Raw genomic sequence first — 21,235 nt, forward strand, 5'->3', positions numbered from 1 at the left:
CATTTCATCAATTTTATGACTTTTTTTGTTTCTTCTTCTTTCACTGCACAACCCATAAACATGAAAGAAAGTCTTTAGCTCCGATTACTAAGTAAAAGGATGCCATGATCTAAATAATTTATAATGTGCTGAGCACTAAATCATTCAAACTAAAGTCGGCATTTGAAAGCAGCAGAAAAACAAACCAAATAACCCGAACAAGTGCCATAAATACTTAATAAAAATTTTTGCTTGTGCTACTTAACACTTCATTCATAATTTTCTTGAAACTTGGAATCAGTTGCACTTTAAACACTCTTATTATTGATCATTATCAAGAGGATTATCTGCTGTTTATGATCGTTTTTTATTGAATATATTTATTATTGTGAGTTTATTTCTTGTCTTCTTGTCTTCAGTTTTATGACAAAAATTGTTTCGTATCTCTGCTAAGTAGAGGCTTTTGTTTACTTTAATGTTTGCTGAATGCTGTTGTCTGTTTTGTCTCCTGTTAACTGGAATTGTTGTTAACTTCTCATAAAATTAGCCATTTCTCGCGTCTTTGTCTGCAAAATCGTTTGTTAATAAAGTAATGATCATAAATATTTTAGTTATTTTTTGTTAAGGATTTTAACACTATAATTTGCTTTGCTTTTGAAAGCAACAATAAATAAAAAGTGATCGGTAAGTGTTAATCATAAATTTGGAAAATTTATTGCAATAAATTAGGTTTTATGTTGTTTTCTTTTAACAATTTTTATAAGCCTATGGAAGATGCTAAGAAGAAATTAAAAAAAAACCGAACTCTTTTTCGTATTTCGATTCCAAATCCATTTCCGACATTTCCACCACTCAAGTTACAAGCCAACAAATTTATGTCGTTAACCAAAGCATCATGTTGTTCGTAAGAAGCTATCCTTCCTCTCAGAGGTCCTTATTTACTAGATAATGCTAGACATAGTCAACCAGCATTCCAAGCCTCTGCTCAACCAGTGCCGGTCATTGACAAAGGTTATACACAACCCTCTATTCCTCTCCTGCAACGTGCACACCGAACAGATTTGTTTTTCAACAAACACAAACTGCGAAGCTTTTTGCTTGTCTGCAGAATCTCTGGCGGGAATCGAACCCGCAACCCTCAGATTGAGGGCCGTATGACAGACATCTAAAGTCATACGGCCCTTTCCGTCGTCCTCTCTGGTCCCATGGTTTGCAATATGAAAGCGGTACACCTATCAATTTGTCAACTTCGGTATTTAAGAGCGAAGCTCCCTATTTATCAGGGAAGGTTTGGTCTCCCACAAAAGTCCAACTGTAGAATATCTCGCCATTTCGTTCAGACATACCCAACATTCCACGATATGATTGGATGTCATGTAGACCCACATGAGAGATTTTAAGGCCGCTTGGTTTTCAGTTTAAATCTGAGATCTCACCAAAATCCTCAGATCTAAGATCTCAACAGAAAAACACTGCAAGATACATCTGCTCCAATCCATGCAATATAAAAGACCCATTTGTCAGGAACAATTTGATCTCTCGCACAGAGAATACAGATTTGTGATAGCAACCGAATTTGTTGACAATCGAATGATTCGGTTGTACACATAGAATTTTTCATTTCTATCAACAGAAAGACAGTTGACAGAGAAGAATTTCGATTAAAGCAACCAAACTTTTGTTACCTCTTTTAAAATTCTATACTCACAACTGTAAAATTCGGTCACTAAGGTAGAATCATTCGATTGGCAACAAATTCGGTTGCTATCACGAATCTGTTTTCTCTGTGCGCTAATTAAAAAAGTTGAACTGAGAAATATCTAGCCATCTCGTTCAGAGATGCCCGACATTCCAGGATAAGATGTTAAGATGACCCATAAGTGATTTCAAAGCCGTTTGGTTTTCGGTTTAAATCTGAGATCTCACCAAACCATCCTTTGTCATCTAGAATACATCGATGCTCTAAGGGAATTGATATTTAAAAATCATTATGAAGCTTGTCACGAAATTGAAGCAAATATGGATGTTAGTTTCATTAAAATTCATTTAAGAAATCGTATATTTTTTACAGCGAGAGCGGTGACTTTGACACTGAAGACAAAGATCGCCCAGGCCAGCCAACAAAATTTGAAGACCAAGATTTACAACAATGAAGATTGTTGTAAAACTCAACAAGAGCTTTCAAAATCATTGGAAGCTACTCAAGCTGCAATTTTAAGACGTTTGTGAGCAGCAGGATTCATCCAAAAGCAGGGAAACTGGGTACCATACGAACTGAAGCCAAGAGACATTTAAATACGATTTTGCATGTCCGAAATAATGCTTCAACGCTATAAAAGAAAATAATGTTTGCACTGAGTTTTTACTTCAAAATGGATCCATTACAATAACCAGAAGTGTAAAAAATCGTATGTGAACTCCAGCCGAATCGACACCAAATTATGAGGTGCTGAAATCTGACCAGGCCATCACAGGAAACCTGTACCTTTGTAACAGAGTATCCGATATCGGCTTGATTTATTCTTGGCTTCAAAAGATGAGCGTATCTTTTGGCTCGGAATCCATATTTTGCCAAAGAGATGGGTAAAAGTTCATAGCTGACAATGGCCAAAACTTTGAATAAATTTATATTGTACAAACGTTTCAAAATAAAAGCTAAACATTTTGAAAAATCCCGCATTGTTGGAGTTTCACATTACAAGATGGAAGTAATGTGAGATAATTTGGAATCGTTTAATCACAACAATTGTAAAAGATCGGAGCCAATATATTCCAAAATGAACTATGACTCAAGACAGTCTATGCTGGCGAAACTTTTTCAATAAACCAAAACACTGTACGGTAAAAGTGCTAGTTAATTATTTTCTTACATAGGACTACAAAAATAAGCTCTCATTTGCGAATAAAACAATACTGCCAACATAAGAAACGGAGCAGATAACAGGACACTTTAAATAATATTTGATCTTCTCTAGACCAACAATTTTTATATTTGATCATCATTTATTGTTGCAGATCAATGATTAAGAACAATAAAATTTTGATCATTAGTACTACGATTGTACAAACGAAAGTGCACAGAGAAAACAGATTCGTAATAGCAACCGAATTTGTTGCCAATCGAATGATTCGGCTGCACACATAAAAATTTTCGGTTCTATCAACAGAATGTCAGTTGATAAAGAAGAATTTCGGTTGAAGCTACCAAACTTTTGTTACCCGTTCTAAAATTTGGTATCCACAACTGTAAAATTCGGTCACTAAAGTAGTATCATTCGATTGGGAACAAATTCGGTTGCTATTACGAATCTGTTTTCTCTGTGTGTTATTTTTATATTTCTTTATATAATCACTATGAGGAAAAATCCAATTATAGTTTGAATTAGGTGCTGCTTAATAATTTTTGCAAATCAAATCTCTCACCCGTGGAGATACTTGAATACCGCCGACATAAAAAAATCTAAGCATTGACTTGATCATCAGATATGGCTCCAAATCAAGGAGTAGGAAGCGAGGAAAGATTCTTTTAAAGTTTGAATTTAACTGCAGCTTAACAATTTTTCATTAGCACGATCATAGCTCTCACTCTTAAAAATTCTCTAACGTAATTCATCAAATCTCAGATAAGGTTACAAATCAAGGATTAGGAAGCCAGGAAATTTACTTTTAAGTTTTAATTTAATTTAACTGTAGCTTAATATTTTTGCAAATTTTTTTTTAGCACGATCACAAGAAATTCTAGCTCTCTCACACTTTAAAATTCTCTAACGTAAATCATCAAATCAATATAAATTAAAAATGAGTATGTGTGTTCTTTTCATTAAAATGCCAATAATTTTTCAACAAGAAAATAAATTAATGTCATCAATATTAGTTTTAGTTGTTTCATCAAGATCAAAAGCCAAATGTTCTAATATATACCCTCTCTCTAACAATCTATATTGAAAAAAGGAAGAAAACCAACTTACACCTGGTCCTTTTAGTAACATATTTTCACAATTTCATTTCATTTCAATAATAACTATAAAAATCCATTTGTTAAAAATATTGTTTGGAGTTTTGTAAATGTTTTTGAAAAACAGTTTTTCTTTTACAAAAGCCCAACAGCCAACATGATCTTCATAATACAGCGAATTAAGCGTGAAGTTTACGCATATTAACAGCAAAAATAGAAAAAAAAGGAACTGAAAAGGGATAGAACATATTGGAAAATACAACAGGCCAGAGAAATTTAAGTAAAGAGAGTAAGGGAGAAAAAGAGAGAGAGAGGGAAAGATCTAGCTAAAGGAGCAGCAGCAGTCGTTTTATTGTTAAGTATAGCCTACCACTTTAAATAGGAAACTAAATTAACAGCAGTTGCTGTATTTTATTTTAGAATTTTTGCTTTAAATCCTTTAGGAAATTTCTGTTATTTTTTTTTAGAATTTTTGTTAAAGTTTGGTTTGGTAATTTTTCAACAAAATTTTTTAGTCATAAATTTATAATTGGTTTTTTCTTTATCTTTCATATTTTTGTGTTTTAATATTATTAAAACAAATTGAATTTTTTTTTACTGTGTTAAATCCTAATGAAGCGTTATGAAACGCTAAATACTTACTCACTTCTAACTGATACTCTGAGTGGCCAATGTGTGGCAATATGTTTGATTGGTGGTTGTGTTTGATGAAAAAATATATTTAGCTGCAGCATTTCCTGGTGTAGAACATTCACAATTTCGTTTCCGTGGCCACAATTAATATGCTCATTAACAAATAAACAGGATGTCCTTATAGATTTACTCCATTGAGTGCCATGACTAAATTTAGTTTTTTTTTTCTTCTAAACTTAAGATATTTGTTTAATGTTGCTTTGTTTAAGTGACAATTTTTAATTAGTTTTTTTTTTTGGTTTTTTCCTTCATTTATTTCCATATCTTTGGTTTTTTTTACTGTTGTTAAAGGCGTTAAATTTGAAATTTTCAAATTTTCACAGTAGTTTATGAGCTGTTCTTTTTTTGTTGAAGGTTTTAAATATTTGCTGCAAATGTAACAAAATATTTATTACTAGATAGTTGTGGTTTAAGTACTTAATTTTAAGTTTCTTAAAACTTAAGTACTAAAAACCTTGGTGATAAATTTAATTAAGTGGGGTGATTGTTTAACTTGATGTAGGTGAAAGTAAATCTATTTTATTTAAACTCAAATAAATAGAGAAATAGACTGAAATCAGTTTTAAGTGGAGGAGTTGGGTTTTTATAATATTGTTACGTTTTAACCTTTTCAAAACGTTGGTTTATTTCCTTTAAATAAACCGAATACTTTTGATTGCAAATAAAAGCCGTTTAGTAGTTTGAAAATTGTAACAACTCTTTATTTATTATACCCTTCACCATGAGTGGCGGATAGATAGCAGAGTCGATATAGCCATGTCCGTCTGTGTGTTGAAATCAACTTTCTGAAGCCCCCAAATAACTTACACGAATGATACATCAATATCTCCGAAATTCTTTAAATCGAGAAAATCGGTCCACAAATGGCTGAGATATAAGGAAAAAACCAGGACAGCCTCGATTTTTTACCTATTTTTGACCCATATCTGGATTACTAAATCATTAATATAGACAATATGGATATCTAATGATAGATATTTCAAAGACCTGTGCAACGACGTATATAATACCATAGTAAGTTGGATCTACAATGGGTCAAATTTTTTAACCCGAATTTTATTTTTTCACCAACATTTTTTACTAAAAAAAAAATTTTAAAATTAAAAAAAAATTATTAAATTTAAAAAAAAAAATTAAAAAACAATTTCGAAAAAACAACTGAAAAAAAAATTAAATTTTGTTTACCTAAAAATATTTAAAAATTTTATTTTAAAGTATATTTTGGTAAAGGGTATATAAAATTCGGCACAGCCGAATATAGCTCTCTTACTTGTTTAAAATGTACAACAACCACAGAATTAAATAGTCAACGTTTATAAATTCGCAGAAATACAGACACACTTTATAATGTACACGAATTCACTTGAAAAATACAGCACACTTTAAGGCACTCAGTTGATGTTTATTCGAATAGCGTCTTTGATAAACTCACTAACGACTGCAACCTCTGCCACTATTTATAACACTGCCACCTGAACTCTAGATTGCTCTTTAACTGTCAAAGCTCGTATATTCTAGAGCTTTCTAATACATATGCCATCTGTGGTGTAATTTCTACAATGTTCTTTAACTGAATATTCGAATTCGAATATACGGTCGCAGCAAACAGCGTTGCCATACTTATGTTAATAATACCCACAGATATGTTACAGTTTGGGAACTGCTATTTGAAAGAATTATGAAATCGTTATATTTGAATTCAAGTACAATTTCGTAACAATATCTAAGTAAGATCTTGTCATAGAGAAAAACACAAAAGAAAAAAACTCGAACAACAAATTTTTAACACACATAGTTTGCACATATTTTTTTTTTACTAATACATTCACACCACCAATTTTTTTTGACAACTGAGTTAGGTCTTTGATAGGAGAGTTTCCGATCTGTGTGTATTTATCTATGGTTCTTATATTATAAGTCGGAACATGTAGAGATGCTTAATATTCAAGATCCCTGAAAATTGTCAAATTTAGCGATTTTTCAAGGGAAACATGTAATATATTACAAATAATATTGCGGGATTTGCAATAGATGGCGTATCTATTGAACGCGGTTTTTGTTTTTAAGAACTTACTAGTTGATCGCACCGGCTTCGCCCGGTAGCATTTACTAATATTAGTTCTTCAAGTTTCACCAACCCACACATCAGCCTGTTCTTATTTATTGCAACTAAAATATCTAAATTTGTACTGCATACTTTAGGTAGCTTTTTTATTACAGTAGACTGGACTCACAAAAAAAAGAATTTCCGAGTTTTACCTGGAATTTTTGAATTTTTATCTTTACAAACCATCTCCTGAAAATTTCGAATCGAATAAAAAAAAATCAGCCAAATCGCTCCAGCCGTTCTCACGTGATGACATTACATACATGTACCATTTCATTTTTATATATATAGATAGATATGTCATTTTGATGGGTACATATCTGTAATTTATTCCCACTTAGTTATAGAACATTGTAGTGGAAACAACGAAGTTTTTTTTTGCTTCGAAAATGTCGTATTTTGTACCAACACAGCGTCATATGCGAGAAGTTTTGCTTTACTTCTTTAATTTGAAAAAAGTGCCGCTGAAGCACACCAATTGCTCACCAAAGCTTATGATGAATGTGTTCCCTCAGTTTCAACATGCGATAGATGGTTTGTGGGGTTCAAAAATGGAGATTTTGATACGGAAGGCAATGATTGCCCAGGCCAGCAAAAAAAAAGTTTGAAAACCCAGAATTGAAGGCATTACTCCATGAAGATTGTTGTGCTATACAACAAGATCATTGGAAGCTACTCAAGCAGTAATTTCAAAACGTTTGCGAGCAGCAGGATTCATCCAAATGCAGAGAAATTGTTTACCATGAAGCCGAGAGACCTTGAAAGACGATTTTGCATGTCCGAAATGCTGCTTGGACGCTATGAAGCGAGCATTGGCCTACAACACTCTGTGACGTGTTGCATTACCTGTTAAAAACTATTAAGAATGTAGTGGTTGGGAAGTTCTGTCTCACCCGCTTTATAGTTCAGTCCTTGCCCCGTCCGACTACTATTTGTTTCTAAAGACAATTTCTAAAGACAAGTTTCTGTTGGTGAGTTTGGCTGAATTCATAAACGCATTTTGCAAAGCAACAATAAATTTAGTTTTGGCAATGTCGCAAGTTCATTATTGTATGGCAATGCTTGTCCATGCGCAGCATCTGTCAAATTTGTGAACCGTTTTTATTTATGATTCTTTACAAAACATTTATGCGTTCATGAATGTCACAAAGTATTGCTTTGCCTTGTAATTGCTTTGCATTACTGCGTTTATGAAGTCGGCCTTTATATAGACAATTCTGTTGGTGATTTGTTTTAAGCAAGTTGCTGTTGGTGATTTTCTATATAAAAATTTCTCTTTGTGATTTTCTACAGACAATTTTCTGATGATTTTCTGTAGACAATTTTCCTGTTGTGATTTTCAGTAGAAAATTTTTTGTTGGTGATTTTCTATCGATGATTTTTTTAGACAATTTTCTGTTGATGATTTTCTATAGACAATTTTGTTGGTGAATTTCTATAGACAATTTTCTCTTTGTGATTTTCTACTGAAAATATTCTGTTGGTGATTTCTTATACACAATTTTCTGTTGGGGATTTCTTATACACAATTTTCTGTTGGGGATTTTCTATAGACAATTTTCTATTGGTGATTTTCTATAGACAATTTTCTATCGATGATTTTCTACAGACAATTTTCTGATGATTTTCCGTAGACAATTTTCCTGTTGTGATTTTCTGTTGGTGATTTTCTATCGATGATTTTTTTAGACAATTTTCTGTTGATGATTTTCTATAGACAATTTTGTTGGTGATTTTCTATATACAAATTTCTGTTGATGATTTTTTATAGACAATTTTCTGTTGATGATCTTCTTTAGATAATTTTCTGTTGGTGATTTTCAATAGACAATTTTCTGTTGGTGATTTTCTATAGACAAATTTCTGTTGATGATTTTCTATAGACAATTTTTTATCGATGATTTTTTATAGACAATTTTCTGTTGATGATCTTCTTTAGATAATTTTCTGTTGGTTATTTTCTATAGACAATTTTGTTGGTGAATTTCTATAGATCATATTCCTTTTATGATTTTCTGTAGAAAATTTTCTATTGATGATTTTTTATAGACAATTTTCTGTTGGTGAATTTCTATAGACAATTTTTTCTTTGGGATTTTTTCTACAGACAATTTTCTGATGATTTTCCGTAGACAATTTTCCTGTTGTGATTTTCTGTATACAATTTTCTGTTGGTGATTTTCTATCGATGATTTTTTTAGACAATTTTCTGTTGATGATTTTCTATAGACAATTTTTTCTTTGGGATTTTTTCTACAGACAATTTTCTGATGATTTTCCGTAGACAATTTTCCTGTTGTGATTTTCTATAGACAATTTTCTATTGGTGATTTTCAGTAGACAATTTTCCGTTGGTGATTTTCTATAGACAGTTTTCTATTGGTGATTTTCTATAGACAAATTTCTGTTGATGATTTTCTATAGACAATTTTCTATCGATGATTTTTTATAGACAATTTTCTGTTGATGATCTTCTTTAGATAATTTTCTGTTGGTTATTTTCTATAGACAATTTTGTTGGTGAATTTCTATAGATAATTTTCCTTTTATGATTTTCTGTAGAGAATTTTCTATTGATGATTTTTTATAGACAATTTTTTCTTTGTGATTTTCTACAGACTATTTTCTGTTGGGGATTTTCTACATACAATCTTCTGATGATTTTTAATAAAAAGTTTCTGTTGATGATTTTCTATAGACAATTTTGTTGGTGATTTTCTATAGAAAATTTTCGGTGGTGATTTTCTACATATTTTCTAGATAAAATTTTCAGTTGTTGATTCTTATACACAATTTTCTGTTGGTAATTTTTATATACAATTTTCTTTTGGCGATTTGCTCTATATAAATTTAGAGATTTTCTATATATTTTTTTTGGGAAATTTTTAGGATTTTTTTTGACGATTTTTGTTATAGAATTTTTTGTGCCGATTTTCTATAAACATTTTTAAGACGAGTTTTTAGAAATTTCTTTCTGGTGACGATTTGTTGACGATTTTCTGTAGAATATATTTTAGCGATTTTCTACACAAATTGTTTTAGCGATTTTTATAGAAATTATTTTTGACTATTGACTATAAACATTTGCATTAAAATTTATTTTGGCGATTTTCTATTGAAATTTCTATGGAATTTTTTTCTGGCAATTTTCTGAAGAAACAATTTTTAATTGTTGGTATTTTCAGGGGAAAATGGTAAATTTCTTGGAAATTTTGTTAATTTTCAGGGGAAACAATTTTCTGACGATTTAAAAAAAAATAGTTTCTATAGATTTTCGGATAAAAAAATTTTCGTTTTCAGGAAAACATTTTCCTAGAAATTTTGTAGTGATATTCTGAGAAATATCTTCAAATCTGTCTATGTTTTATCTTGTCATCCTCGAAATTTACCCCGAAAATCGCTGTAGTTTCAGTTACATTGAATTTATTTTTTCTAGTGTAACATTTTCATCTTTCCCACGATCGTTTCAAATGTGTTTAAACTTATTTATTTGTAAATTTCGTCCATTGCAATTTCGAAACCAGTGAATCAATCAATCTCAAACGAAACAAAACTAAGTTTTAACAGCACCGTAACAGCAAGAAATGACAATGTTTGAAGCACAGTTTAATCGAGCGTTTAAAAGTTTGAATAGAGTATTTAACACCGATCATGGCCGATGATTGGCTTAAGAGACAAAAGCCGCTAAATGTCGGAAATTTGTTTTTGATTTGCCAACGTTAAAAAAAACCAATTGTTGCGCTTAACTTAAACTGTTAAAATGTATAAAAAAAAGAGTAAAACTAAATTTATTTGCAATTAAATTACAAGTTAAAAATAGTTGGGAACCTTTTCTGTTGATGTGATATTGTCGTAATGCCTACTCTTTTATACGAGATTGATGGGTAAAAAGGTTCTTGTAGTGTAGAAATATTTAAATGAGAAAGTTGGTTTTTATAAAGGGCCGAGGAGAATTTTTAATACCCTGCTCATAACTTCTTTGATTTAATTGGTTTTAAGATCAATGATCAGCCGTTTTGCAAATGAGATCACGATCGTTTCAATGAGGAGATAAAATTGTCGATCAGTTTATTGTAATTTTGCATACCATTCAATTGAGATTTAACTTATTCCTTTAAAAGCCTTGAATACCTATTGTAGCATGTCAAACATTTTCTGTTTTGATGAGTTGATAGAAAAGCTTTAAAAAAAAAACATGCAGACAAACACTGATCTGGCATCGTGTGATAATACTCTAACATATTGGTTTGGATCACTTGCCATCATCGTCATCATCATCTACGAACAAGTATTTAATTTGTGCCTTAGTGTGGTTGATTGGTTGCTTGTGAGGCGATCACTTTGGTCATTGGTATAAAGATCTTGGTGTGGTGGGGCCAGGCCACCACAGCATGCAAAACAGTCGTCGTCTTCGTCGTCAATAAGCCTTAACCAAAGTTCAGCGAGCAATCTTTTTCATTTTCTTCTACTCTTAGCATTTCTTTTACTTACAAAATCCAACAAGTAATAATATTGAAATGCGGCTTAAATGTTTGATCTTTTTTTTTGTTGCTATAGAGCTTTAGCAAAGCGCTTAGTTTTTGTTGTCGTAAGTATTATTGTTTTCTTATGAGCATTTGTTAATTTTATTTATATATTTTTTTTGCATTTCGTTTTTCTTCTCTTTTTTTTTTTGCTTTATTTCATATCATTTTGTGGAATTCCTTAAGGTTGCCTTGGTTACGAACTCAGGCTTTTTGCTTTTTTCATATTTTTGCTTAAATGTCATTGTAACTTTAAAGTTCAGCTTTATTTCATCTTCATCTCTATGTTGTTGTTTTGTGTTTTAATTGCCCTCTTGACGTACGGACTGCAGGTTTTTATACAGTATTGTTTTTGTTGTTGTTGTTGTGGTCTTAAAACACTTTTACGAGCCAAAACTTAGACAGATTTGAAGAATTCGTATTCGAGTTTTAAAAGGCTTGTGGGAAATTTTTTGTAGAAAATTTAGAATTAATAAATAAAAAATGTACTATAGACATGTTGATACCCTTCACCATGAGTGGCAAGTGTGACATTCCGTTTGTAATTTCTATATTTTTCATTTGCGACCCCACAGTGTATATATAGGCTGGATCGTTATAGAGAGTGGAGTTGATATAGTCACCCGTCTGTATGTTGAAATCATTTTTCTATAGCCCCCAACTAACTTACATACATGATTCATACATCAATATAACTGATATGGACCCGGTTCGGATGCTACTTTAAATCGAGAAAATCGGCCCACAAATGACTGAGATATAAGGAAAAAACCAGGACAAACTCGATTTTTGACCTATTTTTTATCTTTATCTGGATTACTGAGTCATTAATATAGACAATATGGATATCTAATGCTAGATGTTTCAAAGTTTGCAACGACCATAGTAAGTTGGACCTTCAATGGGTCATAATCGGGAAAAATATATTTTAACCCGAATTTTTTTAAAAAATTTTTTTGTCTTTCATTTTTTTCACTAATAAAATAAAATTTTTTTTTATAAAAATAAAAAAAAAATTTTGAAAATATTTCGAAAAAATAAATTTTGTAAAATTAATTTTTTTACCAAAAACATTTTTTTTCACTAATAAATTGAAATTTTTTTTATAAATATAAAAAAAAAATTTTGAAAAATTACTTTTTTTTAATAAAATGTTTAAAAAACAATTTTAAAAAAAAACATTTTAAACTAAAAATATTTAAAATTATTATTTTAATATATCGAGCCCTTAGCGCCAAATTATCGTAAGCGACAAAACACAAATTTTACAGGAGAAGGTTTTTTTTTGATTATTTTGAATTTTATACATAGAATTAAAAATGTTATGATGCGATATAATATAATTTCGTTCAAGCTATTTGTCTATTTTTCAAAAATATTTATAACTTTTGACAATTAAAAATTCATGGAATACTTTATAGAAAAATATGACAAAAAATGTTTTTTTATTGGATTTTACCATAGATAAAAATTTTTCGAATTGAAATTAAATTTTTATTTATAAATAGTTTTTAATTAAATTTCACAGTTATATAGATTTTTCTATTTAAAATGGAAAAATAAAAAAGAATTTTGAAATTTATTATCAGCAATCCCGCAATTCCCAAAAAAGAGTTGAAAAATTCCAAAAATGCTAATTTTTAGTTGTTTGGCTATAATATCCATACCAGGGTCGGGGTTATCGGGACCCTTTACAAAATAATTAGAGACATATTGAGCCACCTATAATCGGTTACTATATTTTGATATCGGATACGCGATTTAAGAATTTTTGCCCTAAAATTTTATTTTACATAAAAAATAGGTGTTTTTTGAAAGGAACAACAATTTTGAAATTGGTTTTCCTTTAAATTATTTTATAAAAACTTAGCTTTCAGAAGGTAGAAATTCCTTACACATCCTCTTAGAAATTGTTTGCGATAACTTAAAAAGAATAAAAGTTTTTTTTCCCAAAAAATAGCGAAAAATTGCTTTTTAAAATTTTTTCAAATTCAAATGCATATAACTTTGGAATTAGTCATTTATTTTAAACAGTTCTTTTTCCATTTGACACATACATGCGTTGTTAGTCCAATAAAGGAAAACTGGAGAGAATCGGGAAATATTTGGATACGCTGTTATCAAAAAACTGGAGTAGGGTGGGTAAAAATGTTGAAAATTGATAATTGGTAGCTATGACGAAGTTTTTAGTAGTACTCGTTGAGAAGATTCTACATGTTTTTGAAATCGGAACTTAAACCAAGAAATAATATCGTTTTAAAAATGTAACATACCCGAGGTGTCCTAATTTGAGGGCCCTTGGTCGTGCCCCTGGTGGTCCCATGAGGTCCACGTTCAAAACTTAAATTCCACAACACTTCTTCTTTGCTCACGTGAAATTTCATTCAAACCAATCTAACCATTTAGAAGTTAAAAATTTATTTCCCTCTTTTTTTTCCATATACCACTGTGTGTCGCTTACGATAAAATTTGTTTATTGTAAAATATAAACATTGACTTACGATAAAATCTTACCCCCTATATTTTTGATGTTATTAACAATTTTGATATTCTGAGAACGCTAAAACTTCAGTTGGTCCATAAACTTTTAATTTCTGCAATAAAACAAAAATTTTAAAAATGTCGCTTACGATAATTTGGCGCTAAGGGCTCGATATAATTGGTGAATATAGCTTTTTTAATTATTTTTTTTTTGTGATTTTCTTTAGAAATTTTTTTTGGTGATTTTCTTTGTATATTAAAGTAATTTTTGGGTGATTTTTTATAGCAAGTTATTTTTTGGTCTTTTTCTGGCGATCATTTGGGATTTTCCAAAACAATGACTGAGATATAAGGAAAAAACCAGGACAATCTCGATTTTTGGCCTATTTTTGATTTATATCTGGATTAGTAAGTTATTAATATAGACAATATGGATATTTAATGCTAGATATTTCAAAGTTTGCAACGACCATGGGTCCTAATCGGGAAAAATATTTTTTAACCCGAATTTTTTTTTACCAAAAATATTTTTTTTTTCACAATAAATTTAATTTTTTTTTAAAAAAATAAAAAAAAATTTCAAAATTATTTCGAAAAAATAAATTTTGAAAAATTATTTTTTTTTTAAAAAATTTTAAATAAAAAAAAAATTTTAATTGAAAAATTTATTTTTTTTAAAAAATATTCAAAAACACATTATAAACTAAAAATATTTAAAATTTTTATTTTAAAATATAATTGGTGAATATAGCTTTTTTACTTGTTTTTTTTTTTTGTGATTTTCTTCAGAAATTTTTTTGGTGATTTTCTATAGAAACATTTATTTTTTCTGATTTTCAATAGTTTTTGAGTGATTTTTTATAGCAAGTTATTTTTTTGGTCTTTTTCTGACGATCATTTGGGATTTTCCAAAACATACATATATTTTTTTTTGGTTGTATAGATTTTTTTTATGAAATTTATTTTAGCGATTTTGTATTTAATTGTTTTTGACGATTTTACGATTTCTTTTTTTTTTTGGATTTTTCCATAAAGAATTTTTTTGGGGATTTTCCATAGAAGATATTTTCTGGGGAAATCGAGAAAAAATTTTTAAATTTCTAGAAAATGTTTGGCCTAGAAAATCGCTAACAATGTTTATAGAAAATCCATTCCAGAAAATGGATCCATTGCGTAAGAGATCGTACGAGAAGCCGGTCCACCAGCTGAATCGACACCAAAGCCATATATCCAAGGCGCTAAGGTAATTCTCTGCATTTTTTGGCAGCAAAACTTTCTATAGAAAAATAAATTTCTTTTAGAATAAATTTTCCTTCATTTAAAAACGGAAACATTTACTTTCAAATTATGTTTCGCAAGAAATTTCTTAATATTTTCTCTATTTTCCCCAGAAAATCTTAAAATTTTCACCAAAAAGTCTCTAAAATTTCATGGGAATTCGCTTGAATTTGCTTTTAAAAGAATAAAAAAGTTTCCACTCGCCAAAATTTTCTAGAAATATTTTCCCTGAAAATCGCTAAAAAATGTCTATAGAAAAAAATTTCCCCAGAAAATCGCAAAATTTTTCTTTAGAATATTGTTTTCCCGAGAGCTGAAACATTTTTTATAAAAAATATTTCACCCTAAAATCGCTAAAATTTTCTCAATAAAAACATTTTAAATTTAATCTAGGAAATATTTTCCCCAGAAAATCGCTAAAATTTTCTGCGAAAAAAGTGTTTCCCGTTGTTAGTTTAATATTTTCTAACAAAAAAATTAAATTCCTCAGCAATCCCTAAATTTGACAAAATTTTCTCTGAAATTATTTTCTGCAGATTTCTCTAAAGATGTTTTCCCAGAAAATCGCTAAATCTTTTCTAGAAAACATTTCACCAAAATTCTCCAAAAATTTCTCTGGAAAATATTTACCCCAGAAAACGTCTAAAATTTTCTACGAAAAAAATTTTAATTTTCTATAAAAAAATATATTCCCTAGAAAATCGCCAAAACTTTATACAGAAAAAATTTTTACCTGAAAATGGCTAAATTTTCCTATAGAAGATATTTTATCCAATATTCGCTAATCGAATATTGGGGAAAATATATTCCGTAAATCGCTTTAATTTTATTTTAAAAGAATTAAAAAATAAAATTTTCTAGAAAATTTTTCCTCGAAAATCGCCAAAATTTTCAATAAAATTTATTTAAAAAAAGCTTAAAATTTAATCTAGAAAAAACTTTTTTCGTTAAGCTCTTTAATTTTCTAACAAAAAAAGAAATAAATTTCCCCAGCAAACCCCAAAATTGCCAAAAATTTTCTTTGAAATTTTTTCCTCCAGATTTCTAACAAAACATTTCACCAAAAATCTCCAAAATTTTCTATAGAAAATATTCTCCCCAGAAAATCTTATTATGTTCTCAAAAAAATATTACCTATAAAATTCTTCTCGTTAATCACTTGAATTTTCTAACACAACAAAAAAGAAGTTAAAGTTCCCCAGAAAATCCCTCAAATTTGGCCCCAAAAATCGCCGAAAATTTTCTGTGAAATATTTGCCCAGAAAATCGTTAAAAATTTGACCAGAAAACCTTAGAATTTTCTCTAAAAAATGTTTTCCCCAGAAAATCGCTAAAACTTTCCGAGAAAACATTTCACCAAAAATCGCCTAAATTTTCTATAGAAAATATTTTCCCCAGAAAATCTTATAAAGTTCTCTAAAAAAAATGTTTACCCTATAAAACCTATAAAATTATTCTCGTTAATTACTTGAATTTTCTAATGAAACAAAAATAAAAAAGTTCCCCAGAAAATCCTTCAAATTTTTGCCCCAAAAATCAACAAAATTTTTTCCAGAAAATCGTTAAAAATTTCACCAGAGAACCTTAGAATTTTCTCTAAAAAAATGTTTTCCACACAACAAAAAAGAAGTAATATTTACCCAGAAATTGCCAAAATTTTCTCTGAAGATATTTTCTCCAGAAAATCGCTAAAACTTTCCGAGAAAACATTTCACCAAAAATCGCCTAAATTTTCTATAGAAAATATTTCCCCAGAAAATCTTATAAAGTTCTCTAAAAAAATGTTTACCCTATAAAATTCTTCTCGTTAATTACTTGAATTTTCTAACACAACAAAAAAGAAGTAATAGTTCCCCAGAAAATCCCTCAAATTTTGCCCCAAAAATCGCCGAAAATTTTCTCTGAAAATATTTTCTCGAGAAAATGGTCAAAATTTTCCCCAGAAAATCTCTAAAACTTTCCGAGAAAACTTTTCACCAAAAATCGCCTAAATTTTCTATACAAAAATGTTCCCCAGAAAATCATAAAATGTTCTCTAAATAGTGTTTACCTCAGAAAGCCGCCAAAATAAAAGTTCCCCAGAAAATCCCTTAAATTTTGGCCCTAAAATCGCCAACAAATTTTTGGAAAAAATTTTCCCTAGAAAATATTTAAAATTTTCTCCAGAAAACTAGAATTGTATCTAGAAAATATTTTCCCCAGAAAATCGCATAAACTTTCCGAGAAAACATTTCACCAAAAATCGCCAAAAAGTTTCAAATATTTTCCCCAGAAAACAGCTAAAATTTTCTGCGTAAAAAATGTTTCCCATTAGTCGCTGCAATTTTCTAACACAAAAAAAATCTTCAGAAAATCCCTAAAATTTTGATCCTAAATCGCCACAATTTCCTACAAAAACTTTTTCACCAAATAATCGCAAAAATTTTCCAAATTAAATATTTATCCCGTAATTGCAAAAAAATGTCCTTAAAATATATATTTTTTTGAAATCGAAAAAAGTTTCTATAAAAAAATATTCTATGGATCTCTGAAATCATTTCCATCATTGAAATCATTGTGTGCACTACGACTGCACACAACAAAAAAAAAGTAACACTTCCCCAGAAAATCCCTCAAAATTTGCCCCAAAAATCGCCAAAATTTTCTCTAAAAATATTTTCTCCAGAAAATAGTCAAAATTTTCATCAGAAAACCTCTAAAAAATTTTCTAAAAAATGTTTTCCCCAGAAAATCTTCGAAACTTTGTCTGCTTTTGCACAGGGCAAGTTTACTTGAAGCAAGTCTCGTCGATTCCCTTTTAAACTTGCTCGTCTGTTTACACACAGCAAGTCTGTGAGCAATTTTGTATGTCAAAACCTAATAGACGCCATATTGAAAATGAGAAAACAAAAGAAATTTGAAGAGACTTGCCAGTACAAGCAAGTGTGTACCCCTCTTCTTTCTTCTTGCCTCTCTCTCCTATAAACTCTAGACTTGCGCAAGAAAAATTGCCCTGTGTAAAAGCAGACATTCCGAGAAAACATTCACCAAAAATCGCCAAACATTTTTATAGAAAATATTTTCCCCAGAAAATCATAAAATGTTCTCTAAATATGTTTACCCCAGATAACCGCCAAAATTATCTGCGAAAATTAATTGCTTGAATTTTTTAACAAAACTTAAAAAATAAAAGTTCCCCAGAAAATCCCTCAACCTCTAATTTTGGCTCTAAAATCGCCAAAAAATTTTTGGAAAAAATTTTCCCTAGAAAATGTTTAAAATTTTCTCCAGAAAACTAGAATTGTATCTAGAAAATATTTTCCCCAGAAAATCGCTGAAACTTTCCAAGAAAACATTTCACCAAAAATCACCAAAATGTTCAAATATTTTCCCCAGAAAACAGCTAAAATTTTCTGCGAAAAAAATGTTTCCCTTAGTCGCTGCAATTTTCTAACACAAAAAAAATCTTCCGAAAATCCCTAAAATTTTGAACCTAAATCGCCAAAATTTCCTATAAAAAACTTTTTCACCAAATAATCGCAAAAATTTTCCAAATTAAATATTTACCACGTAATTGCAAAAAAATGTCCTTAAAAAATATATTTTTTTTAAATCGAAAAAAGTTTATAAAAAAAAATATTCTATGGATCTCTGAAATCATTTCCACTGGGTCTTTTCTCTGCACTACGACTGTAACATCACTCAAATTCACATCTAAAATCGTATATATTTCTTGGTATGCAAAAACACACACCAAATCCAAATCATCTTTTTTTATTTATTTTTTTTTTTAATTTTTCTCAAATCTTTAGCGAAAATTCACAAATGTAATTTTATGAAAACAACAGCCTTCATACTCCATTAGTTCAAAAGTAGAAATACATATAGAATGAACGAAAAGAAGAACAGCCAGCCAGCTAAATAAAATAAAAAAATATGGTCAATGACAACGATTTCATGTAGCAAAAAAAAGCATGTCCCAAAGCCGACAAGAATACAAGAGTAAAAATGTAAAAAAAATCATAAATAAACTTAAAATGTGAAAGATTGTGAACAAAAAGAAAAAAAAACAAGAGTAATAAAATAATATTTCGAGTGGTTTTTAAATTTAGTTGGCGGCATGATCTGTGTTTGCTGAATGCATGATTCAGAAGGGAATCTCCCGGTTTGCAGCAAGCAAGTGTGTCAGACTGCATGTCTCTGCTGTCTAAAGACAATTGGGATGCCTCGGAAGAAACAAAATAAAAATGATTTTAAAATTGTCTTCTTTAAGGTGTTGGCGTTATGGCATTGTGTTGAGTAATTTGTTTTCTGTTTTTTTAAACTTTTCTCGATCGAATGCTGTCAAATCCTTTGTTCTTTAACGTCAACCGTTCCATTGGCTTGTTTCATATAAGCATGATCTTCTTTTTGTTTTTTTTTTGTATGAAATGGCGGCATTTTTCTGTTTTCTGCATGATTTAGTATGTTTCCGCACAATAACAATAATCATAAAATCCTAAATGTATTTTTAAATAGTGCGATTAAAATCATACTCTGGAATTGCTGGTAAGTGTGAGAATTTCACTAAATATTTATGGCGGCAAAGGATATGACGAAATATCAGGTTATGTTAAAGGGTTGTATTTTGATTATGGAGGATTTAAGAGTGTGATGCTTTATATATTTGCAATTTTAAGGAACAATTTGTATATTAACTTACCTGGAATAATAATATTCAACTTCAAATTTGATCTATAGATAGGCAGATTCCAAATTGTTAAAAATTTTAAAGAATTTCAAAAATGAATATTTGTGGCTGTGGAAAGTCAACATATTTAAATAAATTTCACAAGATTTTTCTTAAATTTATACCTGCAATTTTTCCAAAGGAATTATCAAAGTTATCTAGCTTTTCTTGTTCATCCGCTTAAGAAAGAAAATTCACAATTAGTAGAAAAACAATGGATGATTTGAGGCAACATAAATTTCTTTACAAAATGTCAACATTTTTCTTCATAAATTTCTCAATATTATATTAAGAAACAGCGATTTTTGTCTTTTATTTGCAAGAAATGAATTTACAACTAGTTTTCTATTAAAATCCACATCGAACTTGCCATTTTATTAACACGGGAATTTCCAAATTCTTGCTTTTCCACACATCCATCTTTTGAAGTCTTTGACATTTTGATTTATTGTTAGAAAATTGACTTTTTGCAAACTATTTGCATCATTTAGTAGGTCAGCAATTTGTAACTCCAACTCTTTAGTTCTTTTGCCAACTAATTTTAAGAATTTAGATGATTTGCCAAAAATTTCCGGCAAAAAAACGCAGAGAAAATATTAATTTTTATTAATTTTTTTTTCTCAAATTATTTTAAATTCTTGCGTACTTCATACATCCGTTCATGACTAAAAAATATGAAAAATGTTTGTTGAAAAATTTTCGAAAAACTGATATTTTTCATATCAGAAATATTTATTTCTCAGCCTACTATTGTATTGGAAAAAATTTTTAATAGAAAAATTCATAATAATGGTAAAGTAGCTATTTCATGGAAATTTTAGAAACTTTATTAGAATTTCTTGCAGAATTTACCATTTTAGAATTATATCTATATATATAAAAATGAAATGGTCCATGTATGTAATGTCATCACGTGAGAACGGCTGGAGCGATTTGGCCGATTTTTTTTTACTCGATTCTAAAATTCCTGGTAAAACTCGGAATAATTTTTTTTATTTGAGTCCAGTCAACTGTAATAAAAAAGCTCCCTAAAGTATGCAGTACAAATTTAGATATTTTATTTGCATATAAATAAGAACAGACAGTCAAACTTGAAGAACTAACATTAGTAAATGCTACCGGGCGAAGCCGGGGCTGTCAACTAGTTTTAAATATTTTTAGGTAAACAAATTTTTTTTCCAAAGTTGTTTTTTCATTTTTTGTAAAAAAAATTTTTTTGGTGAAAAAAAATTCGGTTTCAAAAATATTTTTTCCGAGTTTTACCCATTGTAGGTCCAACTTACTATGGTCTTATATACGTCGTTGCAAAGGTCTTTGAAATATCTATCATTAGATATTCACATTGTCTATATTAATGACTTAGTAATCCAGATATAGGTCAAAAACAGCTCAAAAATCGAGGTTGTCCTGGTTTTTGCCTCATTTGTGGACCGATTTTGCTGATTTTAAATAACAAACATCTCGAAAGCATGTCTGACAGAATTATTGAAGATTTGGATCCCGAAGATGTC

General features: G+C 29.6%; 1 protein-coding gene across 3 annotated transcripts in view; it reads right to left on the reverse strand.

The window, feature by feature from the left end:
- gsb-n (gooseberry-neuro) overlaps window positions 1-20,375 on the reverse strand; it is a 75,425-nt gene extending 55,050 nt beyond the window's left edge. The window contains exons 1-3 of one of the 3 annotated variants that reach the window (XM_065511664.1): window positions 19,850-20,375; window positions 19,698-19,793; window positions 4,581-4,995 (exon numbers count right to left, since the gene is read on the reverse strand). In XM_065511664.1, coding sequence (XP_065367736.1) covers window positions 4,581-4,668 — 88 coding nt within the window. In that variant the 5' untranslated portion in view covers window positions 4,669-4,995; window positions 19,698-19,793; window positions 19,850-20,375. Of the gene's footprint in view, window positions 1-4,576; window positions 4,996-19,697; window positions 19,794-19,849 lie in introns of all 3 variants that reach the window. The other 2 variants (XM_065511666.1, XM_065511667.1) reach the window with 2 other exon arrangements.
- Window positions 20,376-21,235: the final 860 nt, after the last annotated feature.

This window comes from Calliphora vicina, chromosome 5 (genome assembly GCF_958450345.1).
Source record: "Calliphora vicina chromosome 5, idCalVici1.1, whole genome shotgun sequence".
NCBI lineage: Eukaryota > Metazoa > Arthropoda > Insecta > Diptera > Calliphoridae > Calliphora > Calliphora vicina.